Source organism: Amborella trichopoda, chromosome 13, assembly GCF_054954075.1.
Source record: "Amborella trichopoda isolate Santa Cruz 75 chromosome 13, AtrichopodaSantaCruz75HAP2 v2.0, whole genome shotgun sequence".
Classification (NCBI taxonomy): Eukaryota; Viridiplantae; Streptophyta; class Magnoliopsida; order Amborellales; family Amborellaceae; genus Amborella; species Amborella trichopoda.
The window spans coordinates 37,745,752-37,770,375 of NC_142348.1; the positions used below are offsets into that span (position 1 = coordinate 37,745,752).

General features: G+C 35.7%; 1 protein-coding gene across 7 annotated transcripts in view; it reads right to left on the bottom strand.

Annotated features, from left to right (window-relative positions):
- The window catches only part of FCA (flowering time control protein FCA), a 33,502-nt gene extending 21,422 nt beyond the window's left edge, over window positions 1-12,080 (bottom strand). For all 7 annotated transcript variants that reach the window (XM_088855670.1, XM_088855671.1, XM_020674899.2 and 4 more), the window contains exons 1-5: window positions 11,731-12,080; window positions 8,107-8,177; window positions 5,946-6,024; window positions 511-593; window positions 370-421 (exon numbers count right to left, since the gene is read on the bottom strand). In XM_088855670.1, the coding sequence (XP_088711796.1) occupies window positions 370-421; window positions 511-593; window positions 5,946-6,024; window positions 8,107-8,177; window positions 11,731-11,935 (490 nt within the window). In that variant the 5' untranslated portion in view covers window positions 11,936-12,080. The remainder of the gene's footprint in view (window positions 1-369; window positions 422-510; window positions 594-5,945; window positions 6,025-8,106; window positions 8,178-11,730) is intronic.
- Window positions 12,081-24,624: the final 12,544 nt, after the last annotated feature.

Here is a 24,624-nt window from a genome sequence, read left to right on the forward strand (position 1 = left end):
ATGCAAAAGAGCCCTTCCCAACCACAGCATTAGTGGATTCCAAATAGTCAAAGGAATTCAAAGCACCTTGGCTATTTCTAGAAAAAGTGAGAAGATGGCTAATTCATTATAAGGCTTCTCATCAAGAATTCAGTTTCTGATCAACCAATAACCTTGATGCACTATCCTTAGATATTCATGGAAGCCCAGTAATGTTTATTTTCAATCACAATCAAAGAAAACTGGTGCCTTTTGTCCTTTTTTTGAAAGCATGTATCGTTTTTTTTTTTTTTGAGAATGACAGCATGTATCTTTTTAATCACCAATAGCAGTTAAACTGGTCAACATGTTTCACACAATCAGACATGCTTAAAGGATTCAGACAATTACCAAGGCGTTCACGCTCTCCATCTGCATATCTAACTTGGATGGGACCTGAACCCTGGAAACCCAAACAAAAATGATTCAACAGTGTTTTGATTAGATCATAGGTGGAACAATCTGTCTCTTTTGTCTCCACAGAAAACTCACCCCAGGTAAAGTACGTTGGTTGTGCAAAGATCTAATAGCTCTGTCAGCTTCCTCCTTAGTTGCATACTTTATAAAACAACAGCCTGTAAAAGTAAATGTTATACTGCCCGATTTCATGAGGTTACCAAGACACAAATTACACATCATGGCAATCATATTTATGAGCACCTGAGCCTTAGCTTATGCTCATGCAAATACAACCATCCACACAACCAGACAACAGGAAACAAACTATGGAACAGAAATAATGCTTATACATACATAAATGCATGCATTCATCTATGCATGTGAGTCCAAAGCTGAATAACTGACTGAATATAAAAACTACCACATAGCTGTTTGTGATGATTAATGGGTAAGCATTGATAGATAGTCGAAATACATGTAACTACAACCACAAGGATGAGCACACAGGGACAAATATGTAGCTTACACATCCTCGCATGTGGGCGTATACACATGCATGCATGACAGTAGATTTCATCCTAAAAACAAGTATATAGACTACTGCCAAAAGCATATAGCATGGTTATCAATGTCACATAATTGTACAGGTACACACACCATATGCATGGGTGCCATCAGTTCTATGAGACCATGGTTATCAATGTCACATAATTGTACAGGTACACACACCATATGCATGGGTGCCATCAGTTCTATGAGACCATCGTGAGGAGGCCTTCAATGTAAAAAGTAAAGGCCAATATTTCTTGGACACTACGAGGAAGATAATCACACAAACACCAATTATCCTATACCAATTGGTTACACAATCACTCCAAAGAACATGTCAATGCACTTCAAATAAACTAACCATATGAATCACTTTATGGACCTCCTCCACAGGATAGGAACAGTTTTCTAATACACCAGCAGGTGATCAGGACTCCAAAACACTCCAGGAGACATAAAAATGGCCAGATCAACATATAAACTAAGAATCTCCATGGAAAACCAAAAAAAGGATTCAAGATCTTATAATCAGATCAAACTAATACCAGCTATAAATAGAGCAAAGAGTCATTGGCTTAATGGAACTACATGGTGTTTACCTGGTCAGCTTCACATAAAATCACTATTTGAAAGTCGGCTGACTTTTCAAAAATCGGCGGAATAACTCAGACTCGGGCACCGGCCGAGCCCAAGTATGCGTGATTTCATAGGCCATGTATTCGGGAATTTCCCTACAGTGCACTAATCGGCCAAGTTACACACCAATGGGCACTAATCGGTCGATTTGTGCACTAATCTGCTTTTATTTTCAAATTACTAAAGTGAGATATGAATTTTATAATTTATAAAACGGCTTTTATTCTCAAACTAGCTTTTTAGGATAAAAAACTTCTAGTTCACTGAAAAAGCACTGCTTCAGATGCCTAAAAATTTTGTCCGGAACCAATTATGGCTATAATATTTTTTTTTCGCTTATTTTATGTGATAATATAAAAAAACAATACATATAAAATAAAACATTTTTTATAAATATTTTATAATTTTTTTGGGATTTTTATCCCCATATTTTTCCAGTATAAAACTCAGCACTAATAGGCCAACTAAATCTGAGTCGGCCCTGAATAATCGGCTCAGGCCATGACTGACTAGTCGGCCCGACTCGTTCTTTCCAGCACTGCATAAAATACATATGGAAAAGCATTCACAGTTTCTACTTTAAGAATCCAATAATCTATAGAAAACTCTTAACAGCAGATGAGGAAGTATAAATAAATGACTGGGAAAAAATAAATACATCACAATGGGAAACATTAGCACACTAGAACCCACAAGTTTCCAATTCTAATAAAATTAAAAACATCCACAATGGACCTTCATGTATACATACACAGTGAGAAGAAAAATATTAGGCATTTGAGAAGAAAGTTATATAACATAATAGAGCCCCAAATCTCCTTATAAAACCAAGGCAGGCCAAAGAATTGGTCCTCAGGATATGCATAGACCACATTGAGATAAAACAGCACAACCATATAAAGAATATCATTTAATAAATTGATAAATTTAAATTGTATGCTCATAAGTCATAACCTAGTCATACTCCAATGGCCATAGAAACGGACTACCACAAGTGATCTTTATAATCATACAACAGGAAATAGCAATATCTGCCTCATCAGAAATTCATCTACGCAGACTAGACTAGCCAATTAAATTAGCTTAACAGTTCCAAATAGGATTGTTGCAAGACTGAAACTAATAATCACAACTTAGATCTGTCAGCATGGAATTGAAAAAAGAGGTTTATTACACCTTAGATTTACCATAATGTGTTATACAAGAAGAAACAAGGTCATGCAGCCGGTAAAATACTAATTGCGCCATGGTGTGGTGTACCAAAGAAACAGCTCATACAACTGGTAGAATACTATCCCTCCAAAAAGTTTCCATCATCAAAGTGGAACAGTGCAAGAGATTGAGTTATAGTTGGCAAAACAACTAGAAAATTGTATATCAGCATTGTAACTAAATAGCCGCAATGTCATATTTACAAGGGTAATATATTTTGATTATACAGGCCAAATGGTAGATCAATCATCAGTGCAAAGCATATGATGGCTCATCCAAAGGAGAACACAGCGTAAACATTAAATCCAAGATGAGTAAACGGTTTTGTGGGAATCCTCACGCCCTTGCACACAAACACAGCTTGAGAACAAAAAGCATAACAATCTTAAAAACAAAGAACATAAGGCTGTTTGGCATCCAACACCACGCAAAGCACTACAGCGAAAAGTTCCTCTAGGTGGTTCCGTCATGAGAATAAGTAAAAGTGTAGACAATAGAGTTGCAGACAAGTAATTGCACCATCAGACTGAAAGAATATTCAGTAACATAACATAATCTCCATGTCATGCTCATGTCCCCCTTTATTTGTACTTTTCTTTTCTTTTTTTGCAATTAACCATCAAATAGACGAGAAGTACACACCCGTTGGTACCCAGAGATACATAAGATTCGTTATCATCCACAAAAAATCGCAATCGAAAAAGCACGTGCCACAAGATAATCTCCACGTACGTACAAGAGTGCTCACGAACAATCATTCATTATAAAATTAGAAAGTAAACCATTCTCCCGAAGAAGTTCCAGAGAACGCACAAGAAAATTCCACACTAAACCATTATCCAGGGAAAGCTCCACGCTATGCCAAAGATACATAAAAATGAAGACTCCCGAGTCATTTTATCCAGAAACAATTGCAATCGGAAAAGCATGTATGATGCCATGATCTCCGGACACTTCACAGAAAAGAAAAATCATGGACAACCATTCCAACATAAAAGTAGAAAGTAAACCATAATCTAGAGAAAGTTCCATGCAAAACCACAGCCCACAGTGGACCCTGTGCCATAAAAAAGGTATGACAAACACACTCAAATGATTAAATATTTAGCCACATAACCCATCCTTCTGCTTATTAAAAAGAGATTTCCAAATTACTGAAAGCCCCACTATTTCTTATCTCCCATGGGTCCATACATCACCATAATATGAAAATGCCGCAACAAGAGAATTTTAAATTCCCAGTACCAGAAACCAACTCATTTGCCATATTCCACCAGACTCCCATTTTCATTCCCCATAGCCCACTAAATATAGATAGCACAAGCATGAACACGAATTCGCCAAATATACTAATCATCAATCAATCTAATCAACCCCAGCGAGAGGAAAATTTGTGAAACCTTCATCGTGATACATAGCATTCTAGTGACTGAAAATCATCGTGACAGAAAACCATCACATATGGCATATAAGATGGCCTATGCTTTCAGTGTTATCTATAACACCCGTACATAGTTAGAAACAAAGTTTGTTCATTCTTGTAATCAAGGCTCAAAATTTTTATCATCACACAATGGGACAAGAACCAAAGATAACCAGTTTCAACAGAACATCAATTATCTTCATTTTTTTTTTAATATGTAAGGGTATATATATAGGTAGGAATGGGACCATGGTCTCAGTGTCAGGGTAACTGTAACCATATCCCGGAAGACAACCTCTCTTTAGGTCAAAGAACAAATTAATTATTTTGGAAAGAAACAAAATCATAGCCCATTTCATGAAAAACTCCCACGACACTAAAGTAGGAATACCAAAATCGGCATTTTTCAACGACATGCCTATGTCCTTTTAGATTAACTAAAAAATTGAGATGCTGCAAATATGACAGGGAAACGCACCATGACCAGGACAGAAAGCTCAAAATATAACCATTACCATTAGAAAGTTTAGTGTGTGTGAATAAAGCCCTATACTTAAAAAGCCATACGACACCCAGAGCATCATACAACAATATGACCAATCAGACAAAGATAAGTTGAATTTCAGGACCACAAACCGCACTCTTAGTTAAGCACTACTAAGAAGTCATGCACACACTAAATGGGAGGACACATATCAAATCTCACATGAGCATGTATATCATAATTCACATGGATAGAATGACTTCAATCGACACGAATTTGAACTTCCAATTACAAGAATTATTGGGACATTCCGCTACACTCTTCCAGTAGTTCATATTCCACGTCAAAACATAATATTAGGAGAACACCAAGATGTGAGAAAGCATACACACATTAAGCACCATGCAATCAAAGTCCACAAAAAAGACAAATATGGGGAACCTCCATGCATGAATCAGGATTGGCAGCATTTGAGCACCCTAAACTGGAACCACACAACACAGATCCATAAGATGAAGAACTAAAGTTGACCAATCATTATTACTCCCGTTTAATAGACAACGCCCTTGGTCTCTCATAAAGAAAGTTGGTTATTCCTATTAGTTTGAAATCGAATTTCAGAAACAAATCTAAGGATTGACACGCACGAAACATACCAAAACTCAAACCAGTTTCTACAGACCATCCACAATCATGAATTTCTTAACATACAAGAAAATTTTCAAACCAGCCCATGGCAGCAGTCTTTCCTAGGTTACCAAGATAAACTGGTCATTGAAACCCTCCACATTATACAGTAAGGTGGTTAATTCCCATCCAAAAGCAAATTAATGCTGTCACTTACTGAACAACAACTGCATTGAACATCCTGACACTTGCACCAAAAGCTACATTATGACAATGGACCACTCAATTACAGATGAATTGTTCAGTCATTGCTGGCGATATGTCACCACAGCAGTGAACCGTACAAGAGCATTCCCGACTGCTAAAGGCTACCAAGGTTTAGAAGGAAGCCAAAGTCTTGAAAGAATCTTCTTCCATATGGATGGACAGGACCTAAAAGAACAGTTGCCAGACAAAAGAACTGAAGCACCACAAAGTGCTCCAAACCCTAACCGAGAATGAGATATGATCTTATCGCTCCTGCCTGCCCTTCACAGAGCACCTGAAAGAAGCCAAGAGTAGATCCGTGATCGAACTTCACATTAGATCAACACATACCTTGTTGTTGACCAGTTCTCTTATCCTTGATCAAAGCAACCTCCAGGACATCCCCATGCTCAGCAAACAATGGCCGTATCTGCAATAACCTCAGCAGCATCAATCGTATGGAATAAGCATCTTTTCTTCAAGAAATTAAATAAGCAACTAAATAAATAAAACATACAAACATTATCTTTTTGTCCTTGTCTGGCTCATTTTTCCCAATCGATAAACTATTGAACATGGAAAAAGATTTATGAATCATTCCCTCTTTTGTCCTCCCATGAGTTTAAGATATTTAAGAGAGTCAAAGACAAATCAGTTCTGCATATGGGCCTTCCCCAATAAGCTAAATGGAAGTACTACAGCAGAAATCATAGCATTTAATTATAGCAAAGAAGAATCCAACTAAAGTGTGACTATGGGAGTGACACTACGAGTGGGTCACAGATAGAGTGGGGGCCTTGCACCCCCTTCTTCACAAATATACACCGTAGACAAGGGCTATTTACACCCTTGGGCAGGCAAGCGCCTGCCAGGAGTTAACCTTGCTCAGGCAATTTAAATGGGAATATGCAGCGCAGATCTCCACAACCTTGCCTCTTGGCTACTGCAGAACCACATTTTTTATACACTGTATAATGCTGGTGTGATTTTCTTTTAATTTTGATAATTATAGGTCACTCAGATTTTAAATGCTATAGACCAAACAACAAGCCAAATGAAGTTCGGACTTCAGAGAACCTCCTCATAAACCTTAAAATACCAACTTTCAAAGCTTACTTTACAGGGATCCAGAGTGAGTTGTTTGCCATGGGCTTGTCATGGGCTCGCCAAAAACAAAAATGATTAGATAATCAGAGGTCATTTAGTGATCTAAGTATAAAGCGCAGTCACAAGTTTCTCTTGGTTGAATATTAAAGAAATGCTGCCTTGAAAATAAGAAAATCAATGCGGAGCTTTTCTATAATAGTTTTCCAAGAAAGCACTGTAATAAAGGTTGTCGTCTGAATGTAACTAGATGGCTTGAGAGGAACCATATCCAAGTAGCAAGAGCGCTTGTTAGCAGACGTCTTTTACTTAATAGCGGAAAGTATGAAACCTTTAATTTTCCATTATTCAAACTTGGAGTGGTTTATATTTTGACACTTTTAGAAGCTTTATGCCATTATGTTTCTTAGCGCCAATCCGCTCAGTTTGTCTAATCTTTGAATGATTTAAGGAACTACTCGAAAAGAAATACATCAACTAACTACAACATAAACCTAAAACTCATAAAATCCCCTTGGTTTGTGCAAATAAGGTTCTCACCCAATTATTTCTAGCTAACATGACTCAAGCTAAAACCATATTCAACTTCATTAACTTCAAGTGGCAACTTCATATCACTACTCCAGTCTCTAAGTCTGCAACCCAAGATTGTTACTTACACACTTCCATTTCTTCAGGTGAGACCGCTTCAGACTTTCTCAATGATTATAACTCAATTAACTTTAAGGCCATACAGCTGCTTGCACAGTTTAGTGCGATGAAAAACTAGCTGCACCAAATTGCTTTACATGGAAAGGCCACACAGCTCTTTCACAGGTTTCTCTTAGTTCCTAAAAGCAAATATTATCATAGAATTTGGGCCTATATGTTGTAGCTAATGGCTCTGCACCAACCAACCAAAAGTGGTCCCTGACTATGAAGTTACACCATCTATGGACTGGTTCACTACCCAAATATGCTCTTAATTCATGACACAGATTCATGTTCACTGATTCATTCCTGGGTCCATTCTAAATTAGGTCACATAATGACTCAACTTCTGTAGGAAGATTCCAGGATGCTTCAACTTCCAGAATTTTCTTCCGGGTTGTTCTTTTTAAGATACTTCTTTGCCCCAATCTACATTGTGATATTTTGTCTTAAATACTCCATGAGACTTTCTGAATGTCAAATCGCATCACAGAAAAAATACCCAATAGAACAAATTAACTATGAAAAAATAAATTGCCGTCATCAACAAAACCATAAATCACTGTTGGAATAATTAATACTTATTTTCTAGATGTAAATTATAGGCATCACATGTACTTGAAGGCGGAATCATTTCATTCAACGTTTACATGGAGACTATGGAGAACATGCAATTAATGAATTAATAGCTAGGCAGGTATATGAAATAGAGACATACATCTTCTTCCGTAGCTGTCCTAGGCACAGATCCAATAAAAAGTTTTGCATAATTACCACCATCAGCAGAATCTGGAAAAAAAGGCACAATCATGGTAACTAAAAAGGTTATATACAAGGAGATCATATGTTCAAGAACCAAGATTACAGTACAGCAACAAAAGAAATATTAAAACTGACAGATATGGTACCCACGAATCTTAAGAGTTTGGATAAAAGAGTGTCAAACATCTGATGTGTTACTAATATACAAATCTGCCTGTATGACAGACAAACAAAAAGAATGTGTTTGATACTATATTGCAATAGAGAGCTAAGGAAGTATGAAAGGGGGTTCAAGCCAGAGTCCAAGTATTTAGTAACTCCAACGGACTCCTCTCTATTGACACCTATGCAAAAACACCACAGGCTTTTCCCTAGCAACTAGCTCCATAGAATACAACTCCTAGGAATCATGTTCAGGACGATCCCTTGTGGGTATAGGACCAGGCCACCGAGGAACTAGACCTAAGCTGTTTTCGTTCTTTATAATTCCACAGGTACCCAACCCATGATCAGCTAATAAGAATGCCAGAGTGACCAGCTGAGCATAGAATAAAGAAGTTCCTATTCTAACAAGAAATGGCAAGCCCAAAAGAATCAGATCATTCTCAAGTTATTTTTTTTATTTCTGTGAAAAGTAACCAAAACTTTGCTAAAATCCAAATGTGATCTCTCAAGGCATTATGGCAAGGTCTCTATTCCTTTTTTTTAATAATTTGACGAAACCAACAATGTATCCTTTTGAACTGACTCTATAACGATGAACGTGGGTAGTGGTTCCTGAAGTTTATAATCAAATTGTCTTTAATGTAGAACTGCAAAACAACAACTGGGGCATTTTCTTTTGCAAAGCTAATCAAGGAAATATTCAAGAATCGCAGTAGACGAGAACATCTGCCACTTTTACAGCCAGTAAGTGTCCGAGCAAGAAGATTTAGTACAAGCCCCTAGAATGTTTCCTGAGCATTATAACCAGAGAATGATAATGACCATATGCCATTAGCCACAACGAATATGAAAATGGTCATTCAATTCAGGGATCACTTTATCCAAAAGCAAGCAGGACAAATAGTCGTGATTCAGCTATCGAATTAAGCATGCTCTAGAAGTGGTTATAACTAAAAAATACAGAGCATAAAAATGCAACCAAAGAACAAAAGGAGAGCAGTTAGCCTATAAGTTGTGATGCATGAGCAAATCGCTCGTATTCTGGATTTTTCCAATTGAAACTCAAGGACGTATACTTTGGGGGATATTTAGGGTTTATTTTTCTGGTTTAGTTCATTACAGATTTTAGGATTTTTTTACTTTTTTAGGATTTTTAGAAGCCGTTTGGAAAAGTAGTTAGAGCACTTCGAAATTATTATTTTATCAGGGTAAAACTATCTTTACAAATTTTGTTATAATTAGGACTTCCATTTTAGTTATAGTTAAGATCTCTTAGGGTCTAACCAAGGTCTCTATTACATAAAATTTTGAAATAAAGAAGGAAAAGAGCTTTGCTTCGGAATCCCTGGTTGATGCCATACAAATTGAACATCTAAGGAGGCAATTGAAAATCTATGGAGGCAACTCAATAGCTTGCATGCCAATTCGGGGGCATCACTAATGGGCATGACAGTGATCTTTCCGCACAAGAAGACGTTGAGTACAACCCTTTTCACCATTATGCTCCGCATGGGGATCCCAATTAAGAGGAAAGTGAAGAAAGGCCTAGACTTAGAGAGCAATCACTCCAGGGATTTCAATACGAAGGTTGATATTCGCAAATTTAATGGTAAGCCTCAGCATGGAGAATTTATTGATTGGTTAGATACCTTAGTGAGGCTTTCTGATTATCGAGTAATTCCTGAAAACAAATAGGAATTTCTTCCCAAGCCCTAGATGATCGTTGTGATTTCATGGTTATGCAATCTTTGATGAGGAACCTTTTGATAGAGTTAGTGATCATGGCTTTGATAGTGATCAAATCTTTGATGAGGATCCTATCATTGATGATGATTTAGTAGTTGATATCTGCTGAGAACAGCACGATGAAGAACTCCAAGAAGAATCAATCGGTGAGGTTGTTGGTTTGATCATCAAATTTAGTGCTCATCATGAAGATGCTCTCTTAGTGTGTCCTTGGGTTGAACCAAGCGTACGTATCGTAACCACTCTGTCAACATACAAAGGCCCCTTCCTTGATGTGTTATCAAAAGAGTTTATGAATATATCAGTTTATTACAAAGACTATGTGTCAATGCCCAATGGCTCTATCTTTCTTGGGCCATTAACCAATTGGTCCCCATATTCAAGGAACAATGCTCAATTTAAATTCGATAAAGATATTAATGCAGGATTCATCTTAGCCAATTTCAAAACTGGAAGACAAGTTTCTTTCTCCAACCAATGGAGTTTGATGCAAGAGCAACACCTCATATTTTTAAATTTTTCCTACTAAAATTCAAAGGATGTATTGTTTTTAGGAATTTTAAGGGTTTAATTTATTGTTTTTTAAGTTATTTATGGATTTTGGGGTTTTTTATTTATTGTTTTTGGAATTCTTAGGAGCTTTTTGGGAAAATAGATTACCTTATGGAATTATCCATTTTATGAGGGGTAAATATATCATTGCGAATTTCATTTTAATTAAGACTTCCATTTTAATTAGATTTAAGATTTATTAGCGCCTAAGTAAGTTCTTTTTTATAAATAGGGGTTAGAAGATTTTTAAATAAAGAATGAAGAGAGCTTTGCTATGGAATCCCTGGTTAAGGTTTTGTGTAGAAGAATCCTCAGGTTTCTCCAAGAAATTGCTTATCTTGGCCTGAAATATTGTTGATCTTATGTTCTTCTTCAAATTTCCCACATCAAGTTGTGGAATCTAACAAACAGATAAAGAATAAATAACCATCCTATTCACAAAACAACCAATCCACGTTTTCTATCTTAGCAGAAAAAAAGGATTCACTAAAAGCTTATTCACAACCAACCATCAGAATAACGTCTATATATCAAGCATATTGGTGAAATTGAGCATAAATGGACATGAGCAGCTTTTTTATATAAATAAAATAAAGTGGTAATGGAAGTTATCCAATCAGAGAACCAAAGGTACCAGCTTTCTACTTCTGCATGTACAGGTTATACCAAAAAAAAAGGAAAAAATAAAAGTAAACAATAAATGAAACCCCATCTCCATATTCCATTATTCAAAGAGTTCACAAGTGTCTTTCCTCCTCTTATCTAGTTATTGTTCATGCTAACACTTCAAGGCTTCCAAGCTGAAAACCCTAACCCTAGCCGTATTTCTATGTTAAACAAACCCTCACTCTAGCTGTAAATACAACCAGTTGCAGTTCAAACTTCAAACCAATCAACTTGAGAGAAATCAACAGAACCAAAGCATCAAATAATCATATTTCCTCTCCTATTCACATAAATTCAAACAATAAAACCTCCTCTCCTATCCTAACAGTGTAAGAGAATTCAATCCAAAACCCTAAAGCAACAAAAGCCCAGATTTTGAACCCCAAAACCCCAGAGAGAGAAAACATGCAATCACCGGAACACAAATCTAGAGAAAGTGTGTGTAGCATACCAGGAGAAGATCCTCTGAGAGGGACCGAGAAGCCCGAACTATCGCGTTTCTGGCCAGCCATTGAAGGAGGCTGAGCAGACCCACCAAAAGAAGACATGGGGCGATAATGGTTATTCATTGAGGAAGCTTGGTGATGAGGAGGAGGAGGACCTCTAGCCATAGGTGGGTACCTTCCAATATCGTTACTAGGAGATCTGGAATGCATTCTGGAGTGCTTGGACTCCTGGTTTAGAGGGCGTTGATCTCCCCTGTATCTCTCCAGCTTTGCAATTAGGGTTCCTCTTTCTTGGTGGAAGAGAGAGAGGGGTTTTGGTTATCGCTCTTCTTCTTCTGCCCTCGAATTAAAGGGCGGGATTTGGAAGGGAAAGGATCTTTAGGTTTGTCGGCTTGAAGAAAGGCGGGGAAAAGGGCGAAGAGAGTCGCGTTTTTAGAGAGAGAAAGAGAGGCCTTGCTTACGGGGTTCAGATTTTAAAGAGAGAAAGAGAGGATTTTAGAGAGAGGTAGATTTTAGCGAGAGAAATCGAGGGTTTTAGAGAGAGGTAGATTTTAGAGAGAGAGAGATTCCCCAGGCTTACTGGTACTGGAGCATTGCGGACTATAGAAAGGTTTAGTACAGACTACAGATTCTGGAGACCTTTTTTTTCTTTTTATCCTCTTTTTATCCTGAATGTTTGGAAGTGTGCAAAAGCTTTGCGCCAACCTGATTTAAACCTTTGTCAAAATAATTGAGGAGTATGAAAAAGGACACTGTACGCCGATAGCAAAACGGTAAAAGGCCTATTATATATAGGGAAATTGACGCCTCTACCATTCTTAATAACCCTTATTAAGTTTTGTACAAAAATAGTATGTTATTACACAAAAGGATGGAGACCCTCAATTTTTTATTTTTTACAAAGTTTGTCCTTGGTCTGATTTTTTAATCCTCATACTGTTCGGTGAACCTCGAAAATTTCTTTTTTTTGGGCTAAGTTTGTCCTCGGTTCGACTTTTCAATCTTTAGACGGGTTGGTAAAATAAAAGTGGTCCGATGTTTTCTAAAGCGTACCGCTTGAATGTTGTTTTTTCTTTCGTTTTTAAAGTGATAGGGCTTAAATAGAGCTAAGCACGAAATTTTCAATCCCTCGTCTCTCCTAACACTCTCTCTATGCTCTTTTTCTCTCTCTACCGGTATCTCCTCTCAGTTCACTCTCTTTTGCCCTCCTATCTATTTGAACCCTACTTTTCCATTTGCCCTAAATTTCCAGAATTTTCAACTAAGGTTTCATATTTGGATATAGCAAAGACATTGAATGTCATGACCCCGCCCCCTGACCCTTACCATACCACCTGCAGGGTGACAGAGTGCGGGATCATGACCAGAGGTCGTGAATGTCACTCAGGTGAGAGTGCTCAACGTGTTTAGAAATGCGTAATCAAAGCAAACCACAAAAGAAATAAAAACTCATTCATCAAGCAACATAATACTACACAAATTAAAACCATTATGTACATATAAAATCTCCGAATGTTCTTTACAATTTTGTCCAAGGCATTACCGGCTTGACAATAACAAGACAATATTACATCAAAACAACATTGTGGCAATGCCACCTAATATCTACTATCAAAAAGTTCTTTGATCAGTCCCGAGCTTCAGCCGCCTGCTACCACTGTCCAGTTGCCCCCCTCGAGATTGGTTGGTTATCACCCTACACAGATCGAAAAATAATAAGAATGAGCTAAAAGCCCAGTAAGTAGATCAATGCCCTTGCATTCCCACCTACATGCACACTTATAGATAAAGTGGTCTGCAGATCATCGTAGTTCATGCAAGTCACATAGTAAAGTCATGCATCACAATTCATTAGCAGTATAAAACGGAGTATGATTCAGATATCAAGGCAGTACATATTGTATGAGCTAATAGGTATTTCACTTCTTATCACAATAACAGGTCAGTACTCAGAAAGAATACACAAAACACACAAGCAAAGTCTAGAGTTGTCTACTCCGAAGTAGAAGTCACATCGATCAAGCCAAGCAAATCCTAAACTTGAAACTTCTACCCTTATTCAGGAGGGAGGACAATGATAAATGGAGACCCTATTTCGCAATGTCCTCACTCACACACACAATCTCCAATGCGCTTTAGGGTTTTTGATATGTGGTGGCCTTGCAAGCTCCTTATGCCTTCGAGCGAGAAGGTGTTACACTACCATTGGAGGACCCAATGCATAGTCACCTCCCGACTCCATTCCTATCATTGAAGTCAAGGCACAGTCTATCCAACTACCAATGGAAGACCCATTGTGTAGTGGTTAGTATCATAAATATCAATCTCAATATAACAAAATCACAATATCCAACTACCAATGGAGGACCCATTGCGTAGTGGTCAATATCACATATGTCAGTCTCAATATAACAGAATCACAATATCCAACTACCAATGGAGGACCCATTGCGTAGTGGTCAGTATCACATTTAATTGCACTATGTAAATGCATGCCCAAGCATTCATTTACTCATGCTTTGCTATTTTCAAGGGTTCAGGGATATTCCTAGTGTCATAAGCATGTATTTTCAGTATCTTATAACAGATAATTTCAATCTCCTTCTGAAGAATCAAGCTATATTCAAAAATATCAGTGCATAACATGTGCATGATTTGCATAACAGTTTGGGATTCATTGTCATTCCCATCCGAAATATGCATATACAAAATGAGACATGGCATTCAATTCATGAGGGATGTCAACTTAATTTAATTATTTACTTGAAATAGACATATATAACTTTCAACCAAGGAGAATTCGAAGCTATTTGTGCATCAATTGATCAATTAAAAGCCCAACACAACAAGGGCAACAGTTTCTAAATATTGCAGCAATCTACGTCCATGACATGTTACACCAACAGGAGCATAACTCCTAAATTTTAAGAAATTATGGGATGGTTTCAAAATCAAAGTTTCAGTAGAAATACACATCTTTCTAACAAAGGTGATTTGAACTGCATTTGGTTAATCAAAAGCTCATAACAACAAAAGTAAATTTCTGAATTGTGCTGAATTCTGCTAACAGTGATATATCCTTCTGGTCAGGGGCATAATTTTGAATCTAGAGGATATTTCGAAATGATTTCAACATGAAACTTTAAGCATAGATCTTTCAAATGACAGTGGTTTGGAAGTAATTGGACTCCATTTGGTTGATCAAAAGCTCATAGTAATAGAGACTACAGTTTTGAATTTCATTGATATCTACTAACAATGATATGCTTGCACAAGTTAAAGCATAACTCCTCATTTATAAAGAATTTGAACAAAGTTTAAACATGAAAATCATAGTATACACATACATCTTTCCAATAGAGGTAATTTGGTGCCATTTGGATGTCATTTGATAGGCCAACCGATTGCCATAAGAACATAAAACTTCCTTAGAATTTCACAGTGTAAACATGGCATTGCTCAAGTAACAATCAATTACTCCCAATTTAAGTTAAACATTAATATGAAACCTTTTTTATCTTGAATGAGACTCACATGAATACCAATTCACATATTTTCATGATCAACAATAGTAATTTAGTGCTCATCTTATCTTGCAAAGAAGCCCTAATTTCTAAAAGACGTGACACAATATAATACACATGCAACCATTGTTTCCCCAAAATTCATACAAGTTCATGCTTATTTTTCATACTTCCATAACTAGAGACATGAAAGGTTTTTGATCCACTTACCTTGTGTGTGCATTGGTGTTCCCAGATTTCCACCCACAACTCACTCCTCAAGCTCCTCAATTGGGGGTCCAACAAAGGTTAGAAAGGGGGTTGTAAATGCTAAGTGTTTTGGCTTGTAAGAATGAGAACATGGCGTGAGGGAAAGAGAGAGAGAGGCTTATGTACTCCAAAAATGTGAGGTAACATCTTGGGGTTGCCATTAGTAATTCAATGACGTGTAGTTTGAGTGGTGGCAATTGTGGCAGCATGCAGTATGCAAGTGGCATCTATGAGTCATGCATGGGCTTGGCGGTGTTGCGCACGGCGGCACTCTTTTATGCTTCTTCTCTCTCTTACTGCCCTGTGTACTTTCTCTTCTTCTTCTCTTTTACCGCCGCGCATGCTTTCTCTTCTTCTTTTCTCTTACCGCCGCTCGCACTTTCTCTTCTTCTTCTCTCTTACCGCAGCTCGCACTTTATCTTCTTCATCTCTCTTACCGCCGCTCGCACTTTATCTTCTTCTTCTCTCTTACCGCCACTCGCACTTTATCTTCTTCTTCTCTCTTACCGCCACGCGCACTTTCTCTTCTTCTTCTCTCTTATGGCCGCACATACTTTCTCTTCTTCTTCTATCTTACCGCCGCGCGTACGTTCTCTGGTCGGGAAAGTCTGGGTCGTTACATTGAAGTTGGGCGAATCAGATTTTTGAGGTACACAAAATGAATTTAAATCTCATGCCTCAATTTATATAAATATTGGAAATCTTTAGCTCCAAGGGTTGTTACACAAAATGAATTTAAATTTCATGTGTCAATTTCTATAAATATTGGAAATCTAGAGCTCTATGGGTTTCCTATTTGTGTTTGCTTAATTTTTTTATTTAATATGAAATTTCTACATTTATTACTAGTAGAGTGTATTAAGTATAAGTAATTATAATTTCATATCATTCATACCAATCCTTATATTTAGATGCACATTGTATGTTTTATCAAATCTATTGAATCAATATCTCTGAGTTTCATGTGCATTATGACAATCGGGTGATGCTTAAAGTTTGTATATTTGATTTTGCTTATGGTATTTGGATGCACATTTCATGCTTTATGAAGTAATTGAATTTTGGTGCTCTATGTATGGATTTGTTGCAAATTGTAATAATGATCAGGGGCTCACTGGATTTATCTGCACTTTCATTTTTACACCCTGTCGTTTATTTGGTATTTTGTGAAATGGGTGACATTCCTTTTAGCAATTAATCTTAATGAATAATTTTAAATGCAATTAATTTAGATTTATACTCAATTTTTTGGCTTTAAGGTGTCTTTGACTAGGGCTATCCCACATTGACTCTACAAGACTGTCATTTGAGTCATCATAATGGCCACATGTGGAGTTAGGTTGTTATGTTGTTACGGTGGTTCCTTTGAAATAAATCTAAACAATGGACAAATGTACTACAAAGGCAGGATTGTAAAATCTACATTGTATAATAGAATTCACTCATTGGAGTAGTTAAATACGCATATGGGGTCTGTTGCGTGTTGTGACCGTAGCAATTTGACATTATGTATCAAAAAAATGATATTTTAGTAGAACTAAACAAATACGCAGATGTGACATGTATGATGTGAGAGAGTTAGTCAATGACTATAGTTGTATGGTGGGAATGGTTCACCATTAATACGAAGACACTTGGTAGTGAGGAAAATTAAACCTCGTTTGACCAATCAGATAAATCTGGCAACCAAATATATTATAAGTGATGTTCAACACGAACATGGTGTAAAGTTATCATACATGCAAGTGTGGTGGGAAAAAGAGGTTGAGACGTAAATGATTATGGAGTCACATAAGAAGCAGTCATATATAAAGCTGTCCTTATATATGGAGAAGCTACGAGTCACCAACCCCCAAACTATAAGCTACATATTTATAGATCCCTACTACAATGAATCTTCCTAGACTATTATCCAGGGTTTTGCATGCATCATTTGGCAAAGAGCTTCTAGAGGCGTTCTAAGAATATTACATTAGTGATGATCTTATAGAATGCAGCCTGTGCAGCACTATGGGTAGAAGAATTTGAGAAAGAGATGGAAGGATATAATCTCAGGCGTCAATATTGAGCGAACGACTTTTTTCCCTAGGGCCAAAGACAGTCACATAATGTCCAACATTGTTGAATGTTTCAATGCTTGGATATTACCTTTTCATGATAAGCCAATTATTGCATTGTGTGATAGCTTTAGGTTGAAGCTGATAAATATATTTTCAGAGAGATTTTAGGCAGCAGAAACGTGGAGTGGCAGTCTAGTACTGTTTGCACAAAAAGATAAATAAGCATCTGTCAAATTTTGTCTTTGCTTTGAAACCATTTATAATAAATAACCTATTCAGTTTGAATCATATATCCATCCAAATTGTGATTGGAAACAATTTAATTCATCAAACTCGTTTTCCACCCAAAAACTTTTCTCTAAATAAAAACTATTTTCATAAATTCATCAAACAATCATTGAGAAGAGAGAGACCAATTGTCTCAAAATTAGAACATAGTTGTCTCATCAAACTTATAGTTGTCTCAAAACTAGAACATAGCTCCAAGTACAATTGTCTTCTAACAAATAAACCAAATTAATAAATGCAAGATTTAAAAATAACGGGTCGGTGACCCAGATCGTTCACCCAAAAAACCATGCTGGATTGGTAGATCGGCAATCTGGATCGGAAAATCAACAGAATCAACAAGTTTCAGCCCCAAAAAATTCAAAAAGTCACTAAAAATGATGTTTTTTGAGTTTTGAAAGAAAATAAGGGGTGTTACATTATGCACTTTCATTACTTATAAAAATATGTAGACATTATTTCCTTATTTGGATGTCTATATAATTATTAATTATAATATAATATTAAATCAAAAAAATTCGAAAAAATAAAAAATACCTTCATACTATAAGATTAAAAAATAAATACGCCTTATAAAGTGAATTAGTATCACATCAAACATTTTAGAATTCTACTTACTCCCATTATTGCCGAAACAATGGCCTACTTCTTCACATTCCTCACGCGATGCATGCAGTTATTGATAGATAAAGGAATCATGGTATACACTTTCGTGTACTAGCTAAAGCATTGCGTATATCTGGTAGGAATCATATTCACTCTGGTACCGTAATAGGTACACTGGAAGGGGAACGAGATGTCACTTTGGGTTTTGTTGATCTACTACGTGATGATTTTATTGAAAAAGACCAAAAAATTATCACAACCTTATTAATTTTATAATTATTTGACCACACTAATAAGAACAAATTTAAAAGTTGTCTTATAAGATCATATAATTCAAAAAAATTGTTTACACCTATAACAAATTATAGTACATTGCATAATTTATAATGCAAATAAATTAATAAATAAAATACAAGATTTGATTATCAATGTATAATTATTAATTATAATATTATAATAAACATGATCAAATAATTAGAAAATACTTTCATATCATATGATTAAAACAACAATAAAACCCTTTATAAATTTCAATATGATGACATTAAAAGATATTAAAAAAAGTTTTCCCAAAAATATGGAAAACATAGATATCAAAATTAATAAAATTTCAAAAAAAGAATCATATATCATGTACATCATATAATTTATTTGGCAAAAAGCATAATATACGCTAGTATTTTTCTTGTCAAAATAATGCATGTTAATGTTTTCAACCTTCACCCAAAGATATTGCCGAGACTATAAAAGAAGCTAACATAACTATAAAAGATGGATATCAATGAACAAAGCAAAAGTTATTGTTTTTAGGGGACACTTTATAAATAAATAAAAAATGTCCTCCATTGTGAAGTTTTGGAAGCTAAGAAAACTATAAAAATCATGTAACACAACAAGTGTATGGAAGCGTGACGTGTAGCGTTTATAATGACATGGTGTATGGGTGTGTGGGCCCCACCTCATTAATTTTAGGGATCACTTATGAAATACTTGTCAGGTGGATGTGTAATTTTTTATAGGAAATAAAACCTTGAATAATATGAACCACCACATAATCGAGTGAACCACCGTTCTACTTTGATAGAATCGGGTACTGACCGGTCCAACCTGGGAGGTTCGGCGGAGACACAGTCATATCCCATTATATTACAAGATCCGGATTGCCCTGAACGATACCCGATCCGAAACGGGCCATTCTGATCTGAATCACCGAATTTTCAAACCTTGAATAAATATAATGGATAAGTTGTACTCCTTGCTTTTGTTATTATGGGTAGTTCTAGAGAGTCCTAGTTATTTTCTGCTATACTTTATAACATGAAAGTATCCTTTTAAATCATGACATGACTGAATAAGATTAAATCTATTTCATAGATCTAAATGGCATTAAGATTGATTTCAAAATTTCCCTAATCAACTTGATTTATCAAGGATCATAACTACAAAAGACCCTGCGAAATCTTGGTATAATGCCAAGTGTACAACAAAATGGGAGCATATAAAGGAAATAATAGATATAGAGGATGGAGAGAAAGAGAGAGAATGTAAAGCGAAAAGGCAACCGGGGCTTTCAGTTCCTAGTTGCCCTCACTTAATTTTATGATGAGCTCTATATCATCCATTACATGGATGGTCTAGATGTAAGTGCCCATGCCGTAATAGGTGCGAGCCCTGACACATCAAAATGAGATCCTTATGTGTGTGTGTGTGTGTGTGTGTGTGTGTATATATATATATATATATATATATATATATATATATATATATATATATATAGGAAGATACTACAAAATAAATGTAAGCGAAAATGAATAGTGATTTTACCTACCCTCATCATCGTTCAAAGTTCATCGCATGATCACGATTATCCAGTAATATTTTATTTTTCATTTTTTTACAAATTAGAATAATTTGAAATTTAGAGTGTATGTTCATAAAGAATAGATGAATGTAAGAAAAATATCAAAAAAATATTTTATATGAAAAAAATTAACCAAAATATCCCCGAAAAGGTTCGTGGGCATTTTAGTTAATTTTTTTTTGTGAATTTTTATATATATATTTTTTTATTACGTGCGACTCACTAAGATGTACATATGCTCCAAATTTTAGGTCATTTTAATTTGTAGAAAAAAAATAAAAAATAAAAAATAAAATACTACTTGACAATCATAACCCTACGATGAACTTTGGACGGTGATGAGGGTAGGCAAAATCACTGTTCATTTTCGTTTATAGACGTTTTGTTGTATCGTAAGCCATTCCGATTTGTAGAAAAAAAAAATGAAAAATGAAGTACTACTGGACAATGGTAACCCTACGATGAACTTTGGATGGTGATAAGGGTAGGCGAAATCACTGTTCATTTTCACCTATAGGCTTCCGATACTACAAAACAACTATAGGCGAAAATGAACAATGAATTCGCCTACCCTCATCACCATCCAAAGTTCATCGCAGGGTTATGATTGTCCAGTAGTCTTTCATTTTTCCTTTTTTTTTTTACAAATCGGAATGACCTATACTACAAATGCCTACAGATGAAAATAAATAGTGATTTCGCCTACCCTCATCACCATCCAAAGTTCATCGCAGGGTCACAATTGTCAAATAGTATTTCATTTTTCATTTTTTTTCTACAAATCGAAATTACCTAAAATTTAGAGCGTATGTTCATAAAAAATAGGCGAATCTACGAAAGTATCATTACAAGAAAAACGTTGACCAAAATACCCCCAAAAATTTTAGAGGTATTTTGGTCAATTGTTTTTTACGAATTATTATTTTTATATTTTTATTAGGTGCGCCTCACTGAGTTGTACATACGCTCCAAATTTCAGATCATTCTGATTTGTAAAAAAAAGTGAAAAATAAAACACCACCGGACAATCGTGACCGTGCGATGAACTTTGGACGTTAATGGTGGTAGGCGAAATAGCTGTTCATTTTCGCCTATAGCCATTGGGAAGACTTTTCCATATATGTGTGTGTGTGTATATATTTGTATTAGAGCATAGAATATACACTATTGCTTAATGCTCTCATTGGAGCAAAACGTATGCTCACCTCTCGTGGTTGGGGATGTAAAATCCATGAGTTCCAACCACAAGTACCGCAATTTACAACTAGTTTAATAAAATGGAAAATATCTCCATACCCCCTATTTTTAGGTTTCATTTCGCAATAACCCAAGTTTTAAAATATATCTTGGGACATAAAAATTGTAGGTTTTATTCTTCTAACTCCCTTAGCAAATTTTATCTACTTTAAACCTGCTTTTTTCAGCCCCAAACAAATCTAAAAAAGACATTCTTTTTCTAAAAGTCATCCTCCCAAATTTCTCTCTTTCTCTCTCTCGGCACCCCTACTCTCCTTCTCCATCTTTACCACTACCCCTGGTGAAATGAAGGATGGGATGATAATATTTAGGACGTCAATTCATTCTTTGTCGAAGAGGAGCCAACCATAAGACATCATTGTCATAGTTCCTTGTGGACAAATATGATGTAGGGGTATGGGAATGTGTTTTGGCCAGAGGATAACATCAATGGAGAAGTAGCTACTCTCATTGTCCCACCTCCCCCTATCATCATCATAGTTCTCTTTCTTCCCGAACCCCTTCTCTCTCTTTGTGTCTTTTCCATCTATCTCCCTTCACTCTCTCTCCTCCAAAAAATGTTATTGTTTAAATTTGTGTTATGCAAAGGACTTTCATGTATTTCACGAAGGGGAGAGATTACTGTGATTTTCACGAAGGTGAGTGGTTATTGTGAGGAGAGAGAGAAGGGTTTAGGGAAACACAAGAGATGAGAGAGTGAGAGATGCATGAAGATGGAGAAAGAGAGAAGTTTGGGGCATATAAGTAAAGAGAGAGAAAAGATTGGGTTGGATTTCATGGAGGTGAGAGGTTACTAGGAGGAGAGTGAGAGGTGCTTTGAGAAACACAGGAAAAGAGAGAAAGTGAGAGATGGAAGAAGAGAGAAAGAGAGAAGTTTGGGGAATATAAGTGAAGGGAGATAAATGATTGGGTTTGAAAAGAGCATGTCTTTCTCACATTTGTTTAGATTTAAAGTGGTTAAGGGGTTAAAAGATATCTTTTGAAACATTGGGTTTATTTAAAAATGAAACCTAAGAATAAGGGATATGGAGATATTTTCTCTTAACAGGGAAAAATCAGGTCTCAACACTAAACATAAATTGCCTATTTTTTGGACCATTAGATAGTTAGGAACTGACAATTACTAAGAGAATTCTCAATTTCGGATCACACAAATCCTCTTTCAAAAGGATATCATTTTTTTAAATTTTTTTTGAAATGAATTGTTAGCAATTCCTTTTATGGTGTTTTGCTTTCCCTTACATAGTTTAAGGGAGCACATTATATATTTACTCCCTTGAGAATTTTATTGAGATGAAATTTTGTAATCCATGTTAAAAATTTACAAATGAGTATTCGATGGAAGAAACAACAATTAAATTCTTAAATACTTAGATCTAATTTTTCAACAATCTTTGTTTAGTCTTGGGACATTGTTTTTTTCCACGCTTGTATAAAGTATGTATACCTATAACTTTTTGAGGTGGTTTCTAGTTTGAGAACTTTACATCTCATGTTCTGAATTTTAAAGTTAAAGGACCACATACAATTAAATCATTAATCTTTGTTACAAGGAGGTTACAATTGCTACTGGCCATTAGACGTCAACTTGGATGGCTTAGGTTATGTCACAAAGTTCGAGTAATGTTTTTGAGCTTCAGCCTAATCAATGACACATTTACACGATTTGAAACTGATAGATAATAATAATTATGATGTCCTTATAATAAAATTAAATTATTGGTTTATATAATTTTCCCTACTCCTTGATAAATGTTCCATATAAAGAAGTGAATATCAGCTATGCTTCTACTGAGAATATAATCTTTTGGCTTTTCCTCATGAGATTGTATATTATGAGACAATTTATCATTGTTATAAGAATCAATAACACACTTGCAACCACCCAATATGAAATTTGACAAATAAGAGTAAGGTTTAAAAACGCAGATCAGTGACTCGAATAGGTCACACCCATACCTGTGTCAGCTCGGTTCGGAGAATCGGCCGAATCGACAATTTTTGTCTCAACAACTTCTAAAAAAACCACTATAAATCTCTAAAAATAGTGTTCTTTTAGTTTTTAAAAGATATTAGGAGTGATACATTATGTACTTTCATTACTTTGTAAAAATAAGTGCATACTGAGACGTTTTCCTATCTGGATGTCTGTATATTATTAATTGTAATATAATATTGTAATATTCCATCAAAATAATTTGCAAATATTAGAAAACATCCATATCATAAGATTAAAAAATTAATTCCCCTCATAAAGGAAAATTAATATCACATCAAAGTATAAACAATTTATTAATTCGTTTTACTCCTCTAAAATTATACCAACCTAACTAACTATAGGGAAAAGTTTATATAGAACCGAGGCTCTAAACGATCAAATTTGAGCCTACCTCAAAAATTCATCAGAAAAAATTGGATTTCAAGTTTTAGAAATAGTACATTTTGTAACATATTTTTTGGACTGTCAATTTCCAAGTTTTCATAGATTTGTCCATCTACACTATTTTTAAACCTTTAAACTTTATAAATAAATATGAAAAATATTTTAAGGCTATCACAAAGATTTCCAGTAGTGAAATCACATTTCTCAACACTATTTGAAGGTAGGTTGTAATTTGATTGTTTAGAGCCTAGGCTCTATATAAACCGCACCCCTAACTATAATAGGATATACTGAAATTGAAGTTGTTGTTTTATAACTTTATATGTTAGAATTATTTTTCTATACAAATAAACAAACTTAAAATGTCTTATAATATCATCTAATTTAATAAACCTTATTTACAACTGAGAGAGAGAGGGAGAACAAGTGCGAGAGAGAGGGAAAGAGAGAAGAGAAAGAGAGAGAGAGAGAGGGAGAGAGAAGAGAGAGAGCGAGTGAGAGATAGAGAGGGAAGAAGAGGTGGTACAAGAGAGAGGGAGAGCAATGAAGGGAAAGTAGAGAAAGAGGGGGAGAGCGGGGAAGAGGGAGAAGAGAGAGAACGAGTGAGAGGGGGAAACAGTTGAGGGCGAGGGAGAGAGAGAGAGAGAGAAAAGGGAGGGAAGACAAGGGCC